Source organism: Emys orbicularis, chromosome 10 (genome assembly GCF_028017835.1).
Source record: "Emys orbicularis isolate rEmyOrb1 chromosome 10, rEmyOrb1.hap1, whole genome shotgun sequence".
NCBI classification, from domain to species: domain Eukaryota; kingdom Metazoa; phylum Chordata; order Testudines; family Emydidae; genus Emys; species Emys orbicularis.
In genome coordinates this window covers 7,938,526-7,955,139 of record NC_088692.1, presented here as the reverse complement: position 1 = coordinate 7,955,139, position 16,614 = coordinate 7,938,526, and the positions used below count along the sequence as shown (strand labels likewise).

Sequence of the window (16,614 nt, the reverse complement as noted above, 5' to 3'; positions counted from 1 at the left end):
TCTGCCCCAGGGGTGGTTGCATTGCTGGATTTCTGTGTGTGTAGTTGTGATCCTTGGGGAAGAAAGTGTTATAATAATAATCTCGTAAGATCCTCCACCAATGAGACATCTTAGACATATACTGCCGTGTAAGTGTTTATAACTCTTATTGGTCTGTACTAAGGTGGTTCTGTGGCAAGTGTTAGCACCGGCCTTTCACAAGCATTCTTGTCCTTGATTGGGTCAAAATGAAGTGAGTTTGCTAGGTCTCAGTAGCACCTCAAGGAAGCTGATCCCCATAGATTAGAATCTATTTCAGCGTGATCTTTCTCTATCTCAAATGTGTGTACTGTGCTCATTGGTCTGGTGACGGCATGCCTCAGACACACCAGACTTACAGCACGCCTACTTGGGAAAGGGCCAGCAGCAGGCATCACAGTCAGGGCTGGCGTTTATTGGCTGAGCTGTAAGGCTTGGTTAATCCATGGTTTCATGAGCGGGAACTTTACACAAGTGAATAGTTAAAAGCGCTGGTATTGTGCTGCGTTCTGTCTGCCGAACTGGGAGGGGCAGTTCCTACTGGAAAACAAAGCGCAGCAAAGCAAAGAGGCCCCTACCATGTATATCTGCTTCTTCTCAGGGTCAGTAGGTTTCCTTCATTTGTGAGCTTACCTTTGCTCTGGTTTCTTTCTCCAGCTGGACAGAGAGGGAGATGTGGGCCATTTTTGGATCCCTCCCTCAGGAGAGCATATTAAAGACATTTCCTTTTTCTTTGTAAGAGCGGTGCTTAACCGCCTTGCTTAAGGAAGTCCTGAATTAGCCTGTCCCGCTTGGGAGAAGCACTTAGACCTGCCAGCATTTGAAATGTATAAATCAGATCATTCAGGGAAGGGAAATACATACACCCCTTTGTAAGTGCATCGAAATGCCATGTGGCCTAAGAGGTTGGGGTAAAGTGGTCCATGTGTCTCCAGATAAGGACCTACCTGCTATGGTAAGTCGGGATGACTGGCGCTAGGACTTAGAGAATGTGCAGTGATACCCAGTGTCTTTTTCCTGTTCTCTTTAGGAACCTGGTCCCGCTAAGATGGCTGTGACCAGTAGCAACATTCCTAATGCAGAGAAGGTCCCCACTACAAAGTCCACCCTCTGGCAAGAAGAAATGAGGGGCAAAGATCAACCAGATGGGAACAGTAGCATCAGCCCAGCCCAGAGCCCCATGCAGAGTCAGGCCATGCCTGCCAGCTCCTTGAAGGAACCTGTGTTGGAAAGCAAAGAAGGTAAGGACCAGAGGGACGCTGGCACTGGTTCCTGTTTGCTGTGTAGTGACTGGAGCAGGGCCTGGAAGATGAGACTCTTACGGCTTGATGCTCAGAAACTGCTGAGCACCTGCAACTTCAGGAAGTCCATGGGAGCAGTGAGCAATGTCACTTCCTGGCTCTGCCACTGCCCCAATAGATTATGTTGGTCAAATCCCCCCAAACACTTCTGTGCGTCAGCTTACCCCTCTGAAAGGTGGATCTAATACCTTACCTACCTCACAGGGATTTTGTGAAGCCTACTGTGTGTAAAGTGCTTTGATATCCTCTGATGGAAGGTGCTTTCAAAGTGCAAAATGCTATTATTAATGGCCAATTAACCCCAAGTTGTTACTAGGATTGGAAGGTTTTCCTGCAGCAGTTTGGTTTGATTACATAGCTGTCTTGACTGGAGTGGTGTGGCTCTCTTAATGGGACCTAGTCAAAAAGTTTAGTCTAAACTTGCTTTTATTTAAAAACATGAATAGAAATGGTTTCTTGTCTGTGTAGTATTATTATTATTATTTATTATTTTAAACAAATGTAACGGTTCCCCTACTGGTTTGGAAACCCAACTACCTGTTAGTACCCAAGATCCCACAACTGCCATAGAGGAACAGAAGGAAACTGCCCTGTTGATGAAGGTGATATTATTTACATTGAGGCAGTGCCTGGGTAGGCACAGTCATGGACTAGGGCTGATTTCATTGTCCTGAACTGAGTGAAGTGCAAATTAAGAAGAAACTGACATTAGTTTTCTTTTCACCACTGGATTCCCCTCCTATCCTCCCCCCCCCCCCCCCACTTTCAATACTTTAATCCGGTGGGAATGGCTCAGCCCAGTGTCAGTCTACAAAGATCTGAACACTTACACTTGCGGCATTCCATAGGATGGTACTGGTGGGGGAGGGATGGGAGGGGAATAACTGTGAATAATGGGATGAAATTAAGAAAGGGGGAAAATCTGGATAAAGTACTGGAAGGCAGAGGCAAGTTGCAGAACGGGATGACCTCACAGGTCTTTTCCACCTCTAACGGGTGCGATTCCAAGGCAAGGAAATTTCCTTTGGAATAAATGAGCTTTTGAATATTGATCGTCCCCCTTTATACTAGCCACTGAGTGATTCCCAAACTTTTCACTAAGGCAGCCCACCAACTGCATTTTGTCTTAATTTTTGCAACCCACCCAGGGTCCTGATGCATGGGGAGCAAGGAGGCAAAATCAGAGGCCAGCTTCCTTTGCTGCCGGCTCCGCCTCGCCCCACGAATGGGGCACTGACCACCCACAGCAACCCTCTCAGCCCAGTTCCATGGGACAGGAGCACTCGCTGCAGGATGAGTGTGGGGTGGGCTTGCTATCCAACACCCCCCCGCCCCCAATGGTCTCCCCTCTGGACTGGGCCCGTGACCTATCCCAGCTTTCCAGTTGGTTGCAGCCTACCCTTTGGGAAATAGTGCCCTAATGGATACAGAGAGGCACTTGCCTACAGTTGGTCCTGTTTATTGCCAAGCACTGAGACGCTGCTTCCTCCTCCCAACCCTATATCAGGGCAGCTGTTTACATTTTGTCTCCTCTGATTAGTCCATGGAAGCCTCCGGAGTCTGCTGTATTGTTCTAAACGAAACAATAGAGGCCCGGGCTTTCTTCCTGCTTTGTGTTATGTGTTCCCTTTGGATAAATCGGGGGCGGAGGGGAAAGCTGAGTTTGTTGCATGTTCTGAGCGGCTAGCTAAAACGATTGCTTTCCTCCTTGCTGTCTTGGGATTAGCTAATGGAAGAAGACTGCTCCCTTTGCGTCTCTCTGATTTAGCTGGTGTCAGCAAAGCCCTGGTTTTGATGAATCAATAGGCTTTTGCCCTTGACACCTTGGGATGTGGCCATGGGCAGGAGTGTGTGTGTGTGTGTGTGTGTGTGTGTTACCTCCACAGATGCTGCTTTTCGGTCACTTGTTTTTTGGCTGGAGAAAACAAAATAACTTACCATCCAGCTTATGATCTTCAGAATGGATGGGAAAGTCGCTGCTGGATGTAGACCTCTCTGCTGCCTCCCCTTCTTCCCTGCATGCGTGCGTGTATACAGTCACACTTACCTACCTACCAACCAATCAACCAGCAGGTCAAGTCTGCCTGGAACAGAACGATTTTCTCCACATTCCAAACTTACATATGGAGAATCTTCTAGAGGCCAACAATTCAGGAAGTGCAGTGGTGATTAGATGCAGGTTATTTTGGCCCTTGAAAACAAATGCTCGTGCACAATTTTGTGGTGGTGTGAATGCAAAACGGGAATTGTTCCTTGTGCCCTCTGTAGCAAGAGCAGTGTGAAGGGATTCCCCTTTCCTTAATGCCTTTGTCTGTGCTGGCGTGGAGGCTGGTGGTCACTAACTCACTCTGGCAAAAGAATGCACACAGCTGTTTTTCATCTTGCAATGAGGCCTCAATGCTCTCCTAGCACCCCATTTTTTCTGTGGAGGAAGAAATAGAGCGGCTGATGGAGCCATGCTTCCTCCAGCTATTAACACACCTTCCACTCTCTTGTTCCCCTCTCCTGACCCTTTTTTTTTTTTTTAAATGAAGATATACCTATCTCCTAGAACTGGAAGGGACCCCGAAAGGTCATCGAGTCCAGCCCCCTGCCTTCACTAGCAGGACCAAGTACTGATTTTGCCCCAGATCCCTAAGTGGCCCCCTCAAGGATTGAACTCACAACCTTGGGTTTAGCAGGCCAATGCTCAAACCACTGAGCGCTCGCGCTCTCTCTCTCGCTCTCTCTCTCTCTTTTAACTGGAATCAGACACCATCAAAGTTGATTTTACTTGTGATTAGGCAATGCATTGGTGTTTGCTGGCTGAACCTCCTGAGCTTCCTTCTAATATATGCAGGTACAACGTGTTGAGAAGAAGCCTCCTCTTTGCGTCTTAACAAAGCACCCGCTCTTCCCTGTTGTTGTGTCCCTCCTCCCAGACTCTGTGGAGACAGAGTGGGTCAGATCATTGCGTGCTTGGACTCAAAGAAATAAGGGGAGACTTTATTGGCCCTTCTGCAGTATGGCTGCTCCTGACCAGATGTGAGAAGCTGGTTGGGCACCTGATGGCATTCTGCTAGCTACATTCCCACCTGTTGTGGAAGCCCCCGTTGTCATTGTCCAGTTTTTCCCTCTGTAAATAAGTCTCAAGCACCCATCCCACCCTATGTCTATTGGAGCTTTGCATGTGGCACCTATAGCAGGCTGCTCAGTAATCCAAGTGTGAAATGCTAATGATTGGTGGGTCCTAGTCCACCTCCTAGCAGGTCAGTCTCCACATCACAAGAAACCTGTTCTTATCATCACCCTTTCTGGTAGTTCTGGGCACAAAAGCCAAAGATGCAATGGATCCTGAAACTGAACTTCCGGTTTCCCTCCAGAGGTGGGTCTTCCAGGTCAGGTTTGGGTCTGGGTCCATAGGCACTGTAATGCTGGAAATCGTATGCAGATGTTTCCCGTCCTGCGGAGGCAAGGCAGTTTGTGTTAAAATCCCCTTTTATACAAATGGAGGGGAGGCGAAATCAAGTTTGGAACCAAGCATAGTAACCTCCACCCAACTCCTTCCCCTTGTTTTCTGTTCCGTTTCTTAGATGAGAGCTCCATGAATGGCGACCGGATAGACTGTGGGCGGAAGGCGCGTGTTGAGAGCGGTTACTTTTCCTTGGAGAAGACCAAGCAAGACTCGAAGTTGGAAGAGCAGCAGCTGCCACCTCCACCATCCCCTCCCAGCCCCAGCACCCCGAACAACAGGTACAGTTACCCCAAATCACCCTCCCAGGAGCACAGCCACCCCTTTCCTTCCCCAGGTACCAGCTCAAACAACCGAATGGTTTCCAGCTTCTCACTGAACTCCCTGGATTCAAAGAGTACTTACCCCATGTACAAGGACTCCAGCAGCAGAGACGGGGGAAGGGGAGCAGAAAGAACGGACCGCTCCCTTTCCTTCAAAGCCAGTCGGCAGTACGCCACCCTGGCCGATGTTCCCAAGGCCATTAGGATCAGTAACCGGGAGGCCTTCCAGGTGGAGAGGAAACGGCTGGAGCAGAGGACCCGGGCCCGCAGCCCTGGAAGGGAAGAGGTGGCCCGGCTCTTTGGCAACGAGAGACGGTAAGGGACCCGTGGCTGTTCTGTTTCTTAACTCTTTTGACCGTGACCACATGGTGGTGGTTGCTCTGTTAGTAAAGCAGCAGCTGCTGGGACTAACATGTTCCTTCACAGCCCATTGTAGAGGAAATGCTTTATTTGGACGATTATAGTCCTGAGCCCTCCTCTCTTAAACCAGGTATTTAACTGGTGAGCGTCTCTCCTCCTTTGAATCTATTAAATGGACTGGGAGGGAATCCTGATAGAGCCATGCCACTTTTTATGGATCCGATGGCGTGGGGTCATCCACCCTTAACAGCTCTCTCTTGTCGCCCATCCCCAGCCAAAGGAATTTGAGTGAACTCCCAGCTGACCAAAGCCAGTGCAGAGAGATCCCTCAAATTTGTACCCAGGCTATCTTCCTGAGTCTCCATTATTTTCCAGACTCCCCTTCACTCTAACTTTATATACAGGTCATTCCTGTAGCCACTGGGAAGTGCTCCTGAAGTGGGCATAGCTAGGACATCCACTCCATATTAACCAGCGAAGGATGTGATCCCCACCAGTGCCAGCGTGTGTTAGCCCAGGTCACCCATGGTTCTCGGATGATCCTTCTCTTGGGGTAGTAGGCAGGACCTTCCTCCAGTAAGCTGCCATGTGTTGCTCTGTAGTACCTCCCTTCTCCTTCTCCACCCTAGCTCAAGTGCATGGTGGCAGCTGGCACCATTAATTAGGGTATTTCTATAAACTGTGTTGGGGCCATGTGTGTTATGCAATGGTCTGATGAGCTAAGAGAGGTTTCAAAGTGTCACAGTGTTAATCTTGGAGACAGGAGTTGGCTGCCACCGATGCAGAACTGAGCGGGTGGAAAAACAGCTTAGTGGAGAAGGCTTTACGTCCAGTGCACACGCTCGTTTTTTCTGGGTTTTAGGAGGCCCAGTGGGGAGGGAGGATAGATTTAACTTGCCCTGAAAAAGCCCCATTTATGTGATGACTGTAGAGTAAGCCATGAGACAAGGGCGCTGGATTAGAGGGCTGTTTGTCGGTCTGATTCGCTTGCACTTGGGTTCCTGCAGGCATGTTCGCTCTAGCATGATGTCACCAAGCACTTGTGGTTTGCTTTTCACATCCCCTGGAGGACTGTTTTCACGCTGGCCCACAATTAATGCAGGCATGAAGCTGCTATTGCACAAGCAACACCGCTTTGCACTCGTGTTTGTTCCACTCATTTAAATTTGCAACTGAACCGTATGTGTGTCTAACCTGTACTCACCCAAGCAGTGTGTAGCTTCGCTGCCTGGCTGCAATCTGGGGTGGAGGACGGGACTCAGAGACCGCAATATCTTGGCTTTCTTCTCCCACCTGAGGATAGAGTCCTTTCTGGGTCTGGCAAAAAGGATGCAGTGCTTGCCTCCTGGAGACCCCATCCTGTTACACTGGGTGGAGAAAGAACAGTAATTCTTGGTTTGTGAATTGTAACATATTGGCTCAAGTGTGTGTGTGATCATGTCACCTGCTAGTGGTTGGCTTATAGCAGTGGCTCTCAACCTTTCCAAACTACTGTATCCCTTTCAGGAGTCTGATTTGTCTTGTGTACCCCAAGTTTCACTTCATTTAAAAACTACTTGCTTACAAAATCAGACATAAAACACAACCGTGTCACAGCACGCTATTACTGCAAAACGTCTTACTTTCTCATTTTACCATATAATTATAAAATAAATTGATTGGAATATAAATACTATACTTACATTTCAGTTTATAGAGCAATATAAACAAGCCAGTGTCTGTATGAAATTTTAGTTTGTACTGACTTCGCTAGTGCTTTTTGTGTAGCCTGTTGTAAAACTAGGCAAATATCTAGATGATTTGCTGTACCCCCTGGAAGACCTCAGCGTACCCCCAGGGGTACACGTACCCCTGGTTGAGAACCACTGGCTTACAGAATATTAAAAGGTCTACTACTACTGCCAGCTTAATAGTTCAGGTACTAGAGGCTTGTGTGTTCTTTTGGCGCTGAAACTCATGAGTCCTAGCCCCAATGTGATGCTGTATAGCTGAAAGCAGTGATAAATACGTGCAACTCCTGGATTCAATAGCTTTTTAGAGGGGTTACTTCTGAGCAGCTAGTAGTGCCAGTTGGGGCACTAGTGTGCAAATGCGTGTCCAAACTGGGGCATAGGGAGAGGGCATGGAATATCTGATGAGGGAGACAGGCATACAGATAACAGATACCTGGGAGAAGAAGGATCTCAGAGCTTCTGCTAGATATTGTCCTTTTTTATTTCATCCCTGCTGATTTCTGGTTGGTGGGGTGGGTTCCTCCTCTTCCCAGAGGCCACTGCACTCAGCCCCTTTGTTTCCTGAGCTCCTGAGGCTATTATAAAGGAGCAGGCGATTGGATTTTATTGCTGTGTCAACACTGGTGAAAACTCTCCTCCGTTATGTCTAGTCGACTTACTGCCGTTATTTGAAGCGACTTCGCTCTGCCTAGGGCGTGGGGGCAGATGAATGTCTCCTGTGCTTTTGCTTTTTAAAAAAAACCATGCTTTAATAAACTCCCATCAGCGCAGTGGCTGTGACAAGGGTGGGTGTCTTTTGTTTGATTTCTGAGGCTGCTGGAAAAAGATTTAAAATAAACAAGTCTTTTTTGCATTGTCGCTCACCATAATTCAGAGGCTGGTGGGCTAATGTCCTGTCAAGCCAGCCTACATTTTGTCATTACACAGATTGTGACAATAGCTCACTCAGAAGGGCTTTCTGTGATCAACCTTCCCCACACACCCCTCCCAATGTCCCTACAATTGTTTCCCTTTCCTCCCTGCCTGCAGTCAGGGCTGGAAGCGGGGTGGGGGGTGGAATTGTCAGCACCAATGGAGAAAGGATTTGTTTGAGCAGTGATGAGGCAGCAGCTTTCCCTCCTCCCCTCTCCCTTTTATTTAAAGAGACATTCTCCAGTGGTGTAGGCCCCAAATCTTGTGCGTTTAAAAAGTTTTACTGAACCTTCTATAAAGAGAAGCATCTTCGTGATTTGTGAAGAGGTGGGGTTTTGAGAGGGGGAGGGGAAGGTGATGGCACACCCTGACAGGGCAGTGTGGGATTGATCTCTTTTCCCCTGTGTGTGAAGTCAGCTATAAATAGAGTGAAACTGACAAGTTTCTAGTTTCACAGTTGAGGGGGGGAAAGTACAATAAATATAAACAAACAGCATAAATGGTCATGGATGGGGAGTAAGTGTTTAAAACGCTCCAAGCTTTAATGATCTAAGATAATGATAGTGACAGATAATTGTTCCAAAATATTTAACTTGACAGTTTCCTCCCACAAAGATGGCAGATAAGTGCATGTGAGAATTAAAGGAGAGTGTTTCCCAAACTAGTTGTTAGGGTTAGTGATCATCTCTCCTGCTTTTGGGGGACAGAAAGGGAGCTATTCCCTTCTCAACAGCATAGCCCTTCCTGGCCATGTGTGGGGCTGGGAACAGGGCCTCCTTCAGTCCTCCTTGGCCAGAAAGGTAGTGCTTGGGAAGTGCATGGACACTGACAGGATAGAACAGGGGTGGCCAACCTGAACCTGAGAAGGAGCCACAATTTACCAATGTACATTGCCAAAGAGCCACAGTAATACGTCAGCAGCCCCGCATCAGTTCCCCCCGGCTCCCAGTGCCTCCCGCCCACCTGCAGCCCCGCTGATCAGCCCTTCCCCGCACCTCCTGATCAGCTGTTTCGTGGCGTGCAGGAGGCTCTGGCGGGGAGGGGAAGGAGCGAGGGCATGGCAGGCTCAGGGTAGGGGTCGGGAAGGGGTGGAGTGGGGGCAGGGCCTGTGAGCACCCCCCGGCACATTGGAAAGTTGGCGCCTGTAGCTCCAGCCCCGGAGTCGGTGCCTGTACAAGGAGCCGAATATTAACTTCTGAAGAGCCGCATGTGGCTCCGGAGCCACAGGTTGGCCACCCCTGGGATAGAAGAAGAGGGTTCCAAGGGGGTCATGTGGAGAAGCGGTAGTTGGGAGGAATACAAGTGTAATCCATGGCTTTGAAAGAGAGTGCAGCCAGTTATAAATGAACTTCGTCCCAGCTGGAGATGATCTGGATGGTGTGGGCAGGAGGGGTCACATTTTCCCTGAGCCAGGGAGCCTCAGTGTTTCAAATGTTCAGGTGGACTTGGCTGGAGAGAGCTGGTTTAGCACTGGACTCAAGAATTAACATTTCCCGACTCTCCGCTTGGCTTGGCTGCTTTTTAATTTGATTTACTTAGTTTACATTTTATTAACATGTTTTTCTCTGCATTAAATCTGTGCCATTTGAGATTGAGCACTTGTGAAACTTCACTTCTCAGACTGCAGGTGCCAGTTTTTCTTTAGTGCTTCAGAGCTTTCTGAATGATCCTGTCGATTAACTTTCTAACAGTTACTCCAGCTCATTTGATGCTGGGAATTTACCTAGAATTATTCAACCCTCATGCAAACCCCAGTGAACTGCATCTCTTTGTCAAGCAGTGAAACCAAATGAATTTGCTAATGTTCTGTCAGTATTCTCAGCTTCTCCTCCCCTTCTTCCACCAATCCACTCTAAGGCTATAGCGACACTAGAGACCTCACAGCGGTACCGATGTAGCTGCGCTGCTGTAAGATCTCTCGTGTAGCCACTCTATGCCAACAGCCCCATCAACATAATTAAACCACTTCCAATGAGCGGCGGTAGCTATGTCAGTATGTCACACCCCTCAACAACATAAGTGTTGCCGACATAAGTGGTAGTGTAGATATGGCCTAAATTATTGCATGAGGATTGGACCTCCAGACAGAAGAGAACTATACACTGATTTCCAGTAGCCCTAGTTAGGGCAGCCTCTCCTCTTAGTAGTCCTGTTTTAAAGACACTCACTCCATTTTTTTTTTTATTATTAGTTTTTTTTATTTTAAGAGATCCTATCTGACTAATATAATCATAGTGAATGTTCAGGACTGTGTTCTAAAAGAATCATATTGATTGTTTAGACCTAAATTTTAACCTCTGACCCATAGGTGCTGGAACTAGTGGTTCGGGGGGGCTGCCGCACCTCTTGGCTTGAAGTGGTTTCCATCATATACAGGTTTTACAGTTTGGTTCAATGGCTCTCAGCACCCCCACTATCATAGAATCATAGAATATCAGAGTTGGAAGGGACCTCAGGAGGTCATCTAGTCCAACTCCCTGCTCAAAGCAGGACCAATCCCCAGACAGATTTTTACCCCAGATCCCTAAATGGCCCCCTCAAGGATTGAACTCACAACTCTGGGTTTAGCAGGCCAATGCTCAAACCACTGAGCTATCCCTCCCCCCCAAGCAAGAGAAAAACTATACAAATTGTTCCAGTACCCCTGCTCTGACCCCTTTACAATTTTCTGTGGGGAGGGTCTGCCATATTCTAAATCTCTTCTTTTTAAATATCTAAAGTGAACCCACCTTTTCTGAGAAACTTTCAACAACGCTATTTTGGTGTGTCTCACACATAATCAGTGTTTGAGCTCCCCCTGCTGGTGTGCACTGATGCATTTGGTGTTTAATGCTGTTTCTACATCTCTGCACAGTCCAGCTTGCATTGCCAGTGAACAAAGAGAAGAGGAAGTGAATCCAAGGCCCACAAGCTTGTTCCTTTAGCGCTGGAGACATAATAAAATGGAAATTATATGTATACAACAGTCATTTGTCCCTGATACAGGCGACAGCCTGGGTCTGAGTCAAGTGCGTAGTGTGGGTTGTGGCTTTTGTTCTACATTCCTTTAGCTGAGTTCTGGGTGGATTTGGTAGCGCTTCTACTCTGTGTTGTTGGAATAGGAGTTCTTGCAGAGATGCTGTGCCCACAGAGGCCTGAAAGACTAGCTGAGCAATAAGTACAGTTCAAGTGTCCTCCCTGACCAGGCACAGGAATATGGGCATCTCTCTGGAAACCAGACACAGGAGTGACCGAGCACAAAAAGAGTTTCAAGACAATGGTAGGGAATAAGCCAAGGGTCCAACATACACTGAAATGTTGTGTTATATGCAAGTGTTGTGTGTTACCTACCTCTCCCAATGAATCCTTCACCCTCAAACCCAGATCTCTGCTGGGTTGGATGGTAGATATGTGCTAGCAGGGCAGCCTCACCCAGTCCCCTCTGCCAGGTGCTCTGAGGCTCCATTCAGTTTGGGAGAGGGAGACTGGGCTCCCCATAAGATTTCATAACCCCTTTCCTCCTCCAGTGTCTCCCCTCCCTGACCTGAGTTCTCTTAGCTGCCACAGAACCCTCAGGCCCCGGGGTGATCCCCCCGACACCCTCCTCAACGGCCACGGAACCCTCAGGCCCCGGGGCGTTCCGCCCGACGCCCTCCTCAACGGCCACGGAACCCTCAGGCCCCGGGGCGTTCCGCCCGACGCTCGACACCCTCCTCAACGGCCACGGAACCCTCAGGCCCCGGGGCGATCCTCCCGACACCCTCCTCAACGGCCACGGAACCCTCAGGCCCCGGGGCGTTCCGCCCGACGCTCGACACCCTCCTCAACGGCCACGGAACCCTCAGGCCCCGGGGCGATCCTCCCGACACCCTCCTCAGCGGCCACGGAACCCTCAGGCCCCGGGGCGTTCCGCCCGACACCCTCCTCAGCGGCCACGGAACCCTCAGGCCCCGGGGCGTTCCGCCCGACGCCCTCCTCAACGGCCACGGAACCCTCAGGCCCCGGGGCGTTCCGCCCGACGCCCTCCTCAACGGCCACGGAACCCTCAGGCCCCGGGGCGTTCCGCCCGACGCCCGACACCCTCCTCAACGGCCACGGAACCCTCAGGCCCCGGGGCGATCCTCCCGACACCCTCCTCAACGGCCACGGAACCCTCAGGCCCCGGGGCGTTCCGCCCGACACCCTCCTCAGCGGCCACGGAACCCTCAGGCCCCGGGGCGTTCCGCCCGACGCCCTCCTCAACGGCCACGGAACCCTCAGGCCCCGGGGCGTTCCGCCCGACGCCCTCCTCAACGGCCACGGAACCCTCAGGCCCCGGGGCGTTCCGCCCGACGCCCGACACCCTCCTCAACGGCCACGGAACCCTCAGGCCCCGGGGCGATCCTCCCGACACCCTCCTCAACGGCCACGGAACCCTCAGGCCCCGGGGCGTTCCGCCCGACACCCTCCTCAACGGCCACGGAACCCTCAGGCCCCGGGGCGATCCCCCCGACACCCTCCTCAACGGCCACGGAACCCCAGGCCTGGGGTGTTCCGCCCAACTCCCCCCCCCCCCCCCCAACTGCCACTGAGCCCTCAGGCCCAGGGAGCTCTGCCAGATGACCCCCTCCCTCCCCCCCCCCCCCCCGCTATGGAACCCTCAGACCTGGGGTGTTCTGCCCAACACCGCTCCTCAGCTGCCCCAGAGCCCTCATGCCTTGGTGTTCCACCCAGTGATGCCTGTTCCCTATTCCCAGCTGCCACGGATTCTTCAGGCCTTGCTGTTCCACCACCTGACAGCTCCCTGGACAACTTTTGTGTGATGGTTCCTAAGGCATCTCCCATAAATGACACATGCAGTCCATCACCCCCTACTCCCTCAAATACAATCTGTTTTACAAGCTCTTTGGAAGCTGTTTAACCAGCTGGAGAAAGGAAATGACCCTTACCCACATTGTCTCCCGAACTTCCTTATTTATTTCAGCCTCTGCCCTTACTGACACCAAGCAAGGAGCCTAGAGAGGGAACATGACCAGCTCCAGGTGGTAATATCTTAATTTATGCCCTGGATGAGGTGCTCCTGTAGGGGCTTGACTACAGATACAGGATTTACCATGGGCAATTCTTGATATAGCAAAAATCTTACTGCCATCTAGTGAGAGAAGGCTTAAAGGTAACTGGAATTCAGATGTGATGACTAACCACACAAGCTCTGCTCCTTGGGTTACCACAGTATCCTCTGAAACCGTGATGTGGGCACTGCTTGTAGCTGGAAGTTTCATGTGGCATTCACTCTCTGTATAGTGCGTGTCATGTTAGTAATGATAGCACATTCCACTGCTACTCACAGTGCTGTTCTCTGTGGAGCTTTGGGGCCCTCTGATTGGTGTTTGCCCATGCTTGCTTATAACCTTCAAGGTTTTAAAGGAGATTCTTCTTACTGAGGCCTGGTCTACAGTACAGACTTAGGCTGACGTAAGGCACTTACGTTAACCTAATTATGTCAGTGTCCACACTACAGCCTTGCTGCCACCAATGTGGCAAAGTGCCCTACTACACTGACCTAATAACTCCAACCTTCACAAGAGGCGTAGGGCTTATGTCGGTGTATTTAGGGTGACGCAGTGTCCCTGTAGACACAGTGGGTTACTTACATCATCTGTTGGCTGTCATTCTTTTCAATTTCATGGCTCCCTGCTGGAGTGTGAAATTGACAAGAAAGCCTGGCTCACAGCTCAGGCTGTCACCTGGGGATGGGTGGGGGCTCCCTGCTCCCAGCCGGGCTGCCGACTGGGCTCCCTGGCTGGGAACCCGGTAGCTCCCAGGCTTCAAGCGCAGAGCAGGGAGCCGAGAGCCCAGGGGGTCAGCCTGGCTCCTGGTGGGGAGCTGCATGTGGAGCTGAGAGCTCGGGCTCTCGGCCCCCCACACCGCCCCTCTTAAGTCGGTGGAAGCGCTCCTGGTGAGAATGCGCACCACTGGCAGTAGTATGGACATGAACTACCACAGTAATTACGGCGGTGGCTGTAAGCTGACCAAATATAGATCGGCTTAAGTTTGTAGTGTAGACATGCCCAGTGTCCTAAATTCTACCCTCCTCTGATGACAGGAATTGGGACCTGCTATGGAATCCTAGTTAGATGTTTGCTGAAATATTTCTCCCTTTTTTCAATAAATCACAGAACTGCCCTGAAATTGCAGACAAATTGTACTGATGGATTTCTTTCAAACACCTTCTCTGTGTCTTTGAGTCTTAGAAGTGAGTGTCATCCCCCTGCAACCCCAATGCATACACCTTTGCTTTGTAAACCGAGGTTACTCACTCCTTCCTTTCATTTTATTTATTTTTTTCTTTGTAACAATCCTCTAATGTTGTGCATCCCTTGGGGTAATTCCCTTTCCTGTCTCTCTGAAACACTCTCACAATCTCTCTTGCAGCTAAATAATAAATGAATACAACAAAACTCTTCCCCATCAGAGAAAATCATTTTAATTACAGATTTTGTTGTCAGCCTTTGTAGCGCCCCCTTTACTTTCACTTTAACTCAATTCTGTAGCTTGTGTTCAGTGGCCTGGAGCAGATTAATAGCTTGCATGGAGGATGAGCTCCCTAGGGCAAGCTTAAGAGTTGAGAGAGTACTGAATGACACCACATCTCTTTAAATACTTCATACCTTCTTTGAAGTTTGGGGCAGGTTCTCTCTCAGGTGCCCATGTGTAGCTGTCATCAGCATGGGATGAACAGAGAATGGATTAATCTCAGCTCTCTCACACACTCACCGTGTCTTTGTTAGCCACAGCAACACCTGTCTTGAAATGTTTAACCAATAGAGGGAACAATCTAATGATGATAACACTGGGTGCTGTGATTTGGTTGCTATGATTTCCCCCCTCCCCCCTTTTTTTGGTAATGAATTCTTGGGGTGATTTTGCTTTTATTTATTTATATAGAGATATATAGATATATATTTCCTCTTCTGGTCATTCATTTTCCAGCCTTGTTTTCTTCCAGGTCTTGTTGCTCTCCACCTTCTCCTCCTGTGTTGCTGTGTGACGTGTCCTTTACTCCGCCTGCTTCGCTACCATCTCATCTCAATCTCAAGCCGTAGACAACTCGATGGTGCAGCCCCTTTCATGAGAAATCAACCTGCTTTTGATTTTGGTTTTTTGGTTTTGTTTTTAATTTTCTTCAGAACTTCACCTGAAAGGGAAGAGACAGTGTTAATTCATGGGTCTCTTATTCCATGCTAAACCGAGTCTGAGAGAGAAGGCTGGGCTGGTGAAAGGGGCACTGTTGGGTTAAAAATCATGTATGCAAAGAAATTCCCCTTACCTGTTTTACTAAAGACTTAGGCCCCAATCCTGCAGACTGCATTGTATGAGTGTACCTCTGCACCTATGTGGGGCTTTAATTAGTCTCTACAAGGGCGCAGGGTTCCATCCTGCAGCTTTCAGGATTGGGGCCTTAGATGGTTAAAATGGAGTGAGCTATTTCTAAAATCTGATTGATTTAAAAGGATCAGACTGTCCTTACTGATGTTGTCTACGTTTTGCACTTTCTTTATCTTTTCCAGTGAATGCAGACCTAGTAAATTCTTGTTTCTAGTTGATTTCACTGTCTGGTTCATATGGTCTAGTTCTGTGCTGCATTGTTTGGATTGCAAACACAGCAAGAGAATGCTTATGTTCAAGCCATATTTTACTTTATGAAATTTGGTAAAAACTTGTAAAACCCTAACTGACCTCACAATTTCCCTTTTAAGAGAAGAATCGAAAATAATTGTTGGTAACTAAACAACTTGTTTCTCTTGAATTGGCTGCTGTTTGATGATGCATTTGTTTGTTTTTTATTACATATGTTGGAGATGAACATGAGCTAAACTCAGATTCAAACGCTCCTAAGCCTTGTGATTAAGAATTTAAGCCCAATTTGGATCCAGATATTGTGACGAGGCCCCATCTTTCCAGTGCATTGAACTTTTAGCAGGGTTCAAAATCAGGGTCCAAATTTTGCAGCTCAGGCTCCTCTGTTGCATATGCTAGTGATTTGGTGAATCTCTAAAAAGGTTCCTAGGCTCAGAAAAAGCCCGAAGATTGATTCTTATCTGAACCTCTTGGTTGTGCAAAATTGTTCTAAAAAATCTCTCCCTACCAGGCCTCTTTGAGAATTCCAGTAGTTCCTGTTATGGGGTTGGGCAGAATAACCTTTCATGACATACTAGAGTGCTTCTGATCCCAGCTACAAAAGTGGGCAGTTTTCCCAACCTAAGAAGGCTTGTGGTGTGGGCTTAGGGAGATGTTTTGGGTTGGTTCCTTGCCCATCCCTTATATATAATGAGTTGTCCCCTCTCAGCAGAGGCACCAACGCTGCTATTAGAGCAAGGGGTGACCAGTGTCTTGTATGAGAGGCCCTGCTGCTTAGTACTGCAGTTGGTGATTGGTCGGTGCTGCAGCAAATAACCTCCTACCATACAGGATATGCAGAGTGGTTTAGATAAAGAGGACGCCACACCCTTTTGAAATGACAAGTGTGCCATGTTACTGCAGTAATAGCTTTTGAT

At 49.0% G+C, this 16,614-nt stretch overlaps 1 protein-coding gene across 1 annotated transcript in view; it reads left to right on the top strand.

The window, feature by feature from the left end:
- MPRIP (myosin phosphatase Rho interacting protein) overlaps positions 1-16,614 on the top strand; it is a 164,904-nt gene that overhangs the window by 106,017 nt on the left and 42,273 nt on the right. Inside the window, exons 6-7 of the mRNA XM_065411992.1 lie at positions 1,049-1,259; positions 4,892-5,051. Coding sequence (XP_065268064.1) covers positions 1,049-1,259; positions 4,892-5,051 — 371 coding nt within the window. The remainder of the gene's footprint in view (positions 1-1,048; positions 1,260-4,891; positions 5,052-16,614) is intronic.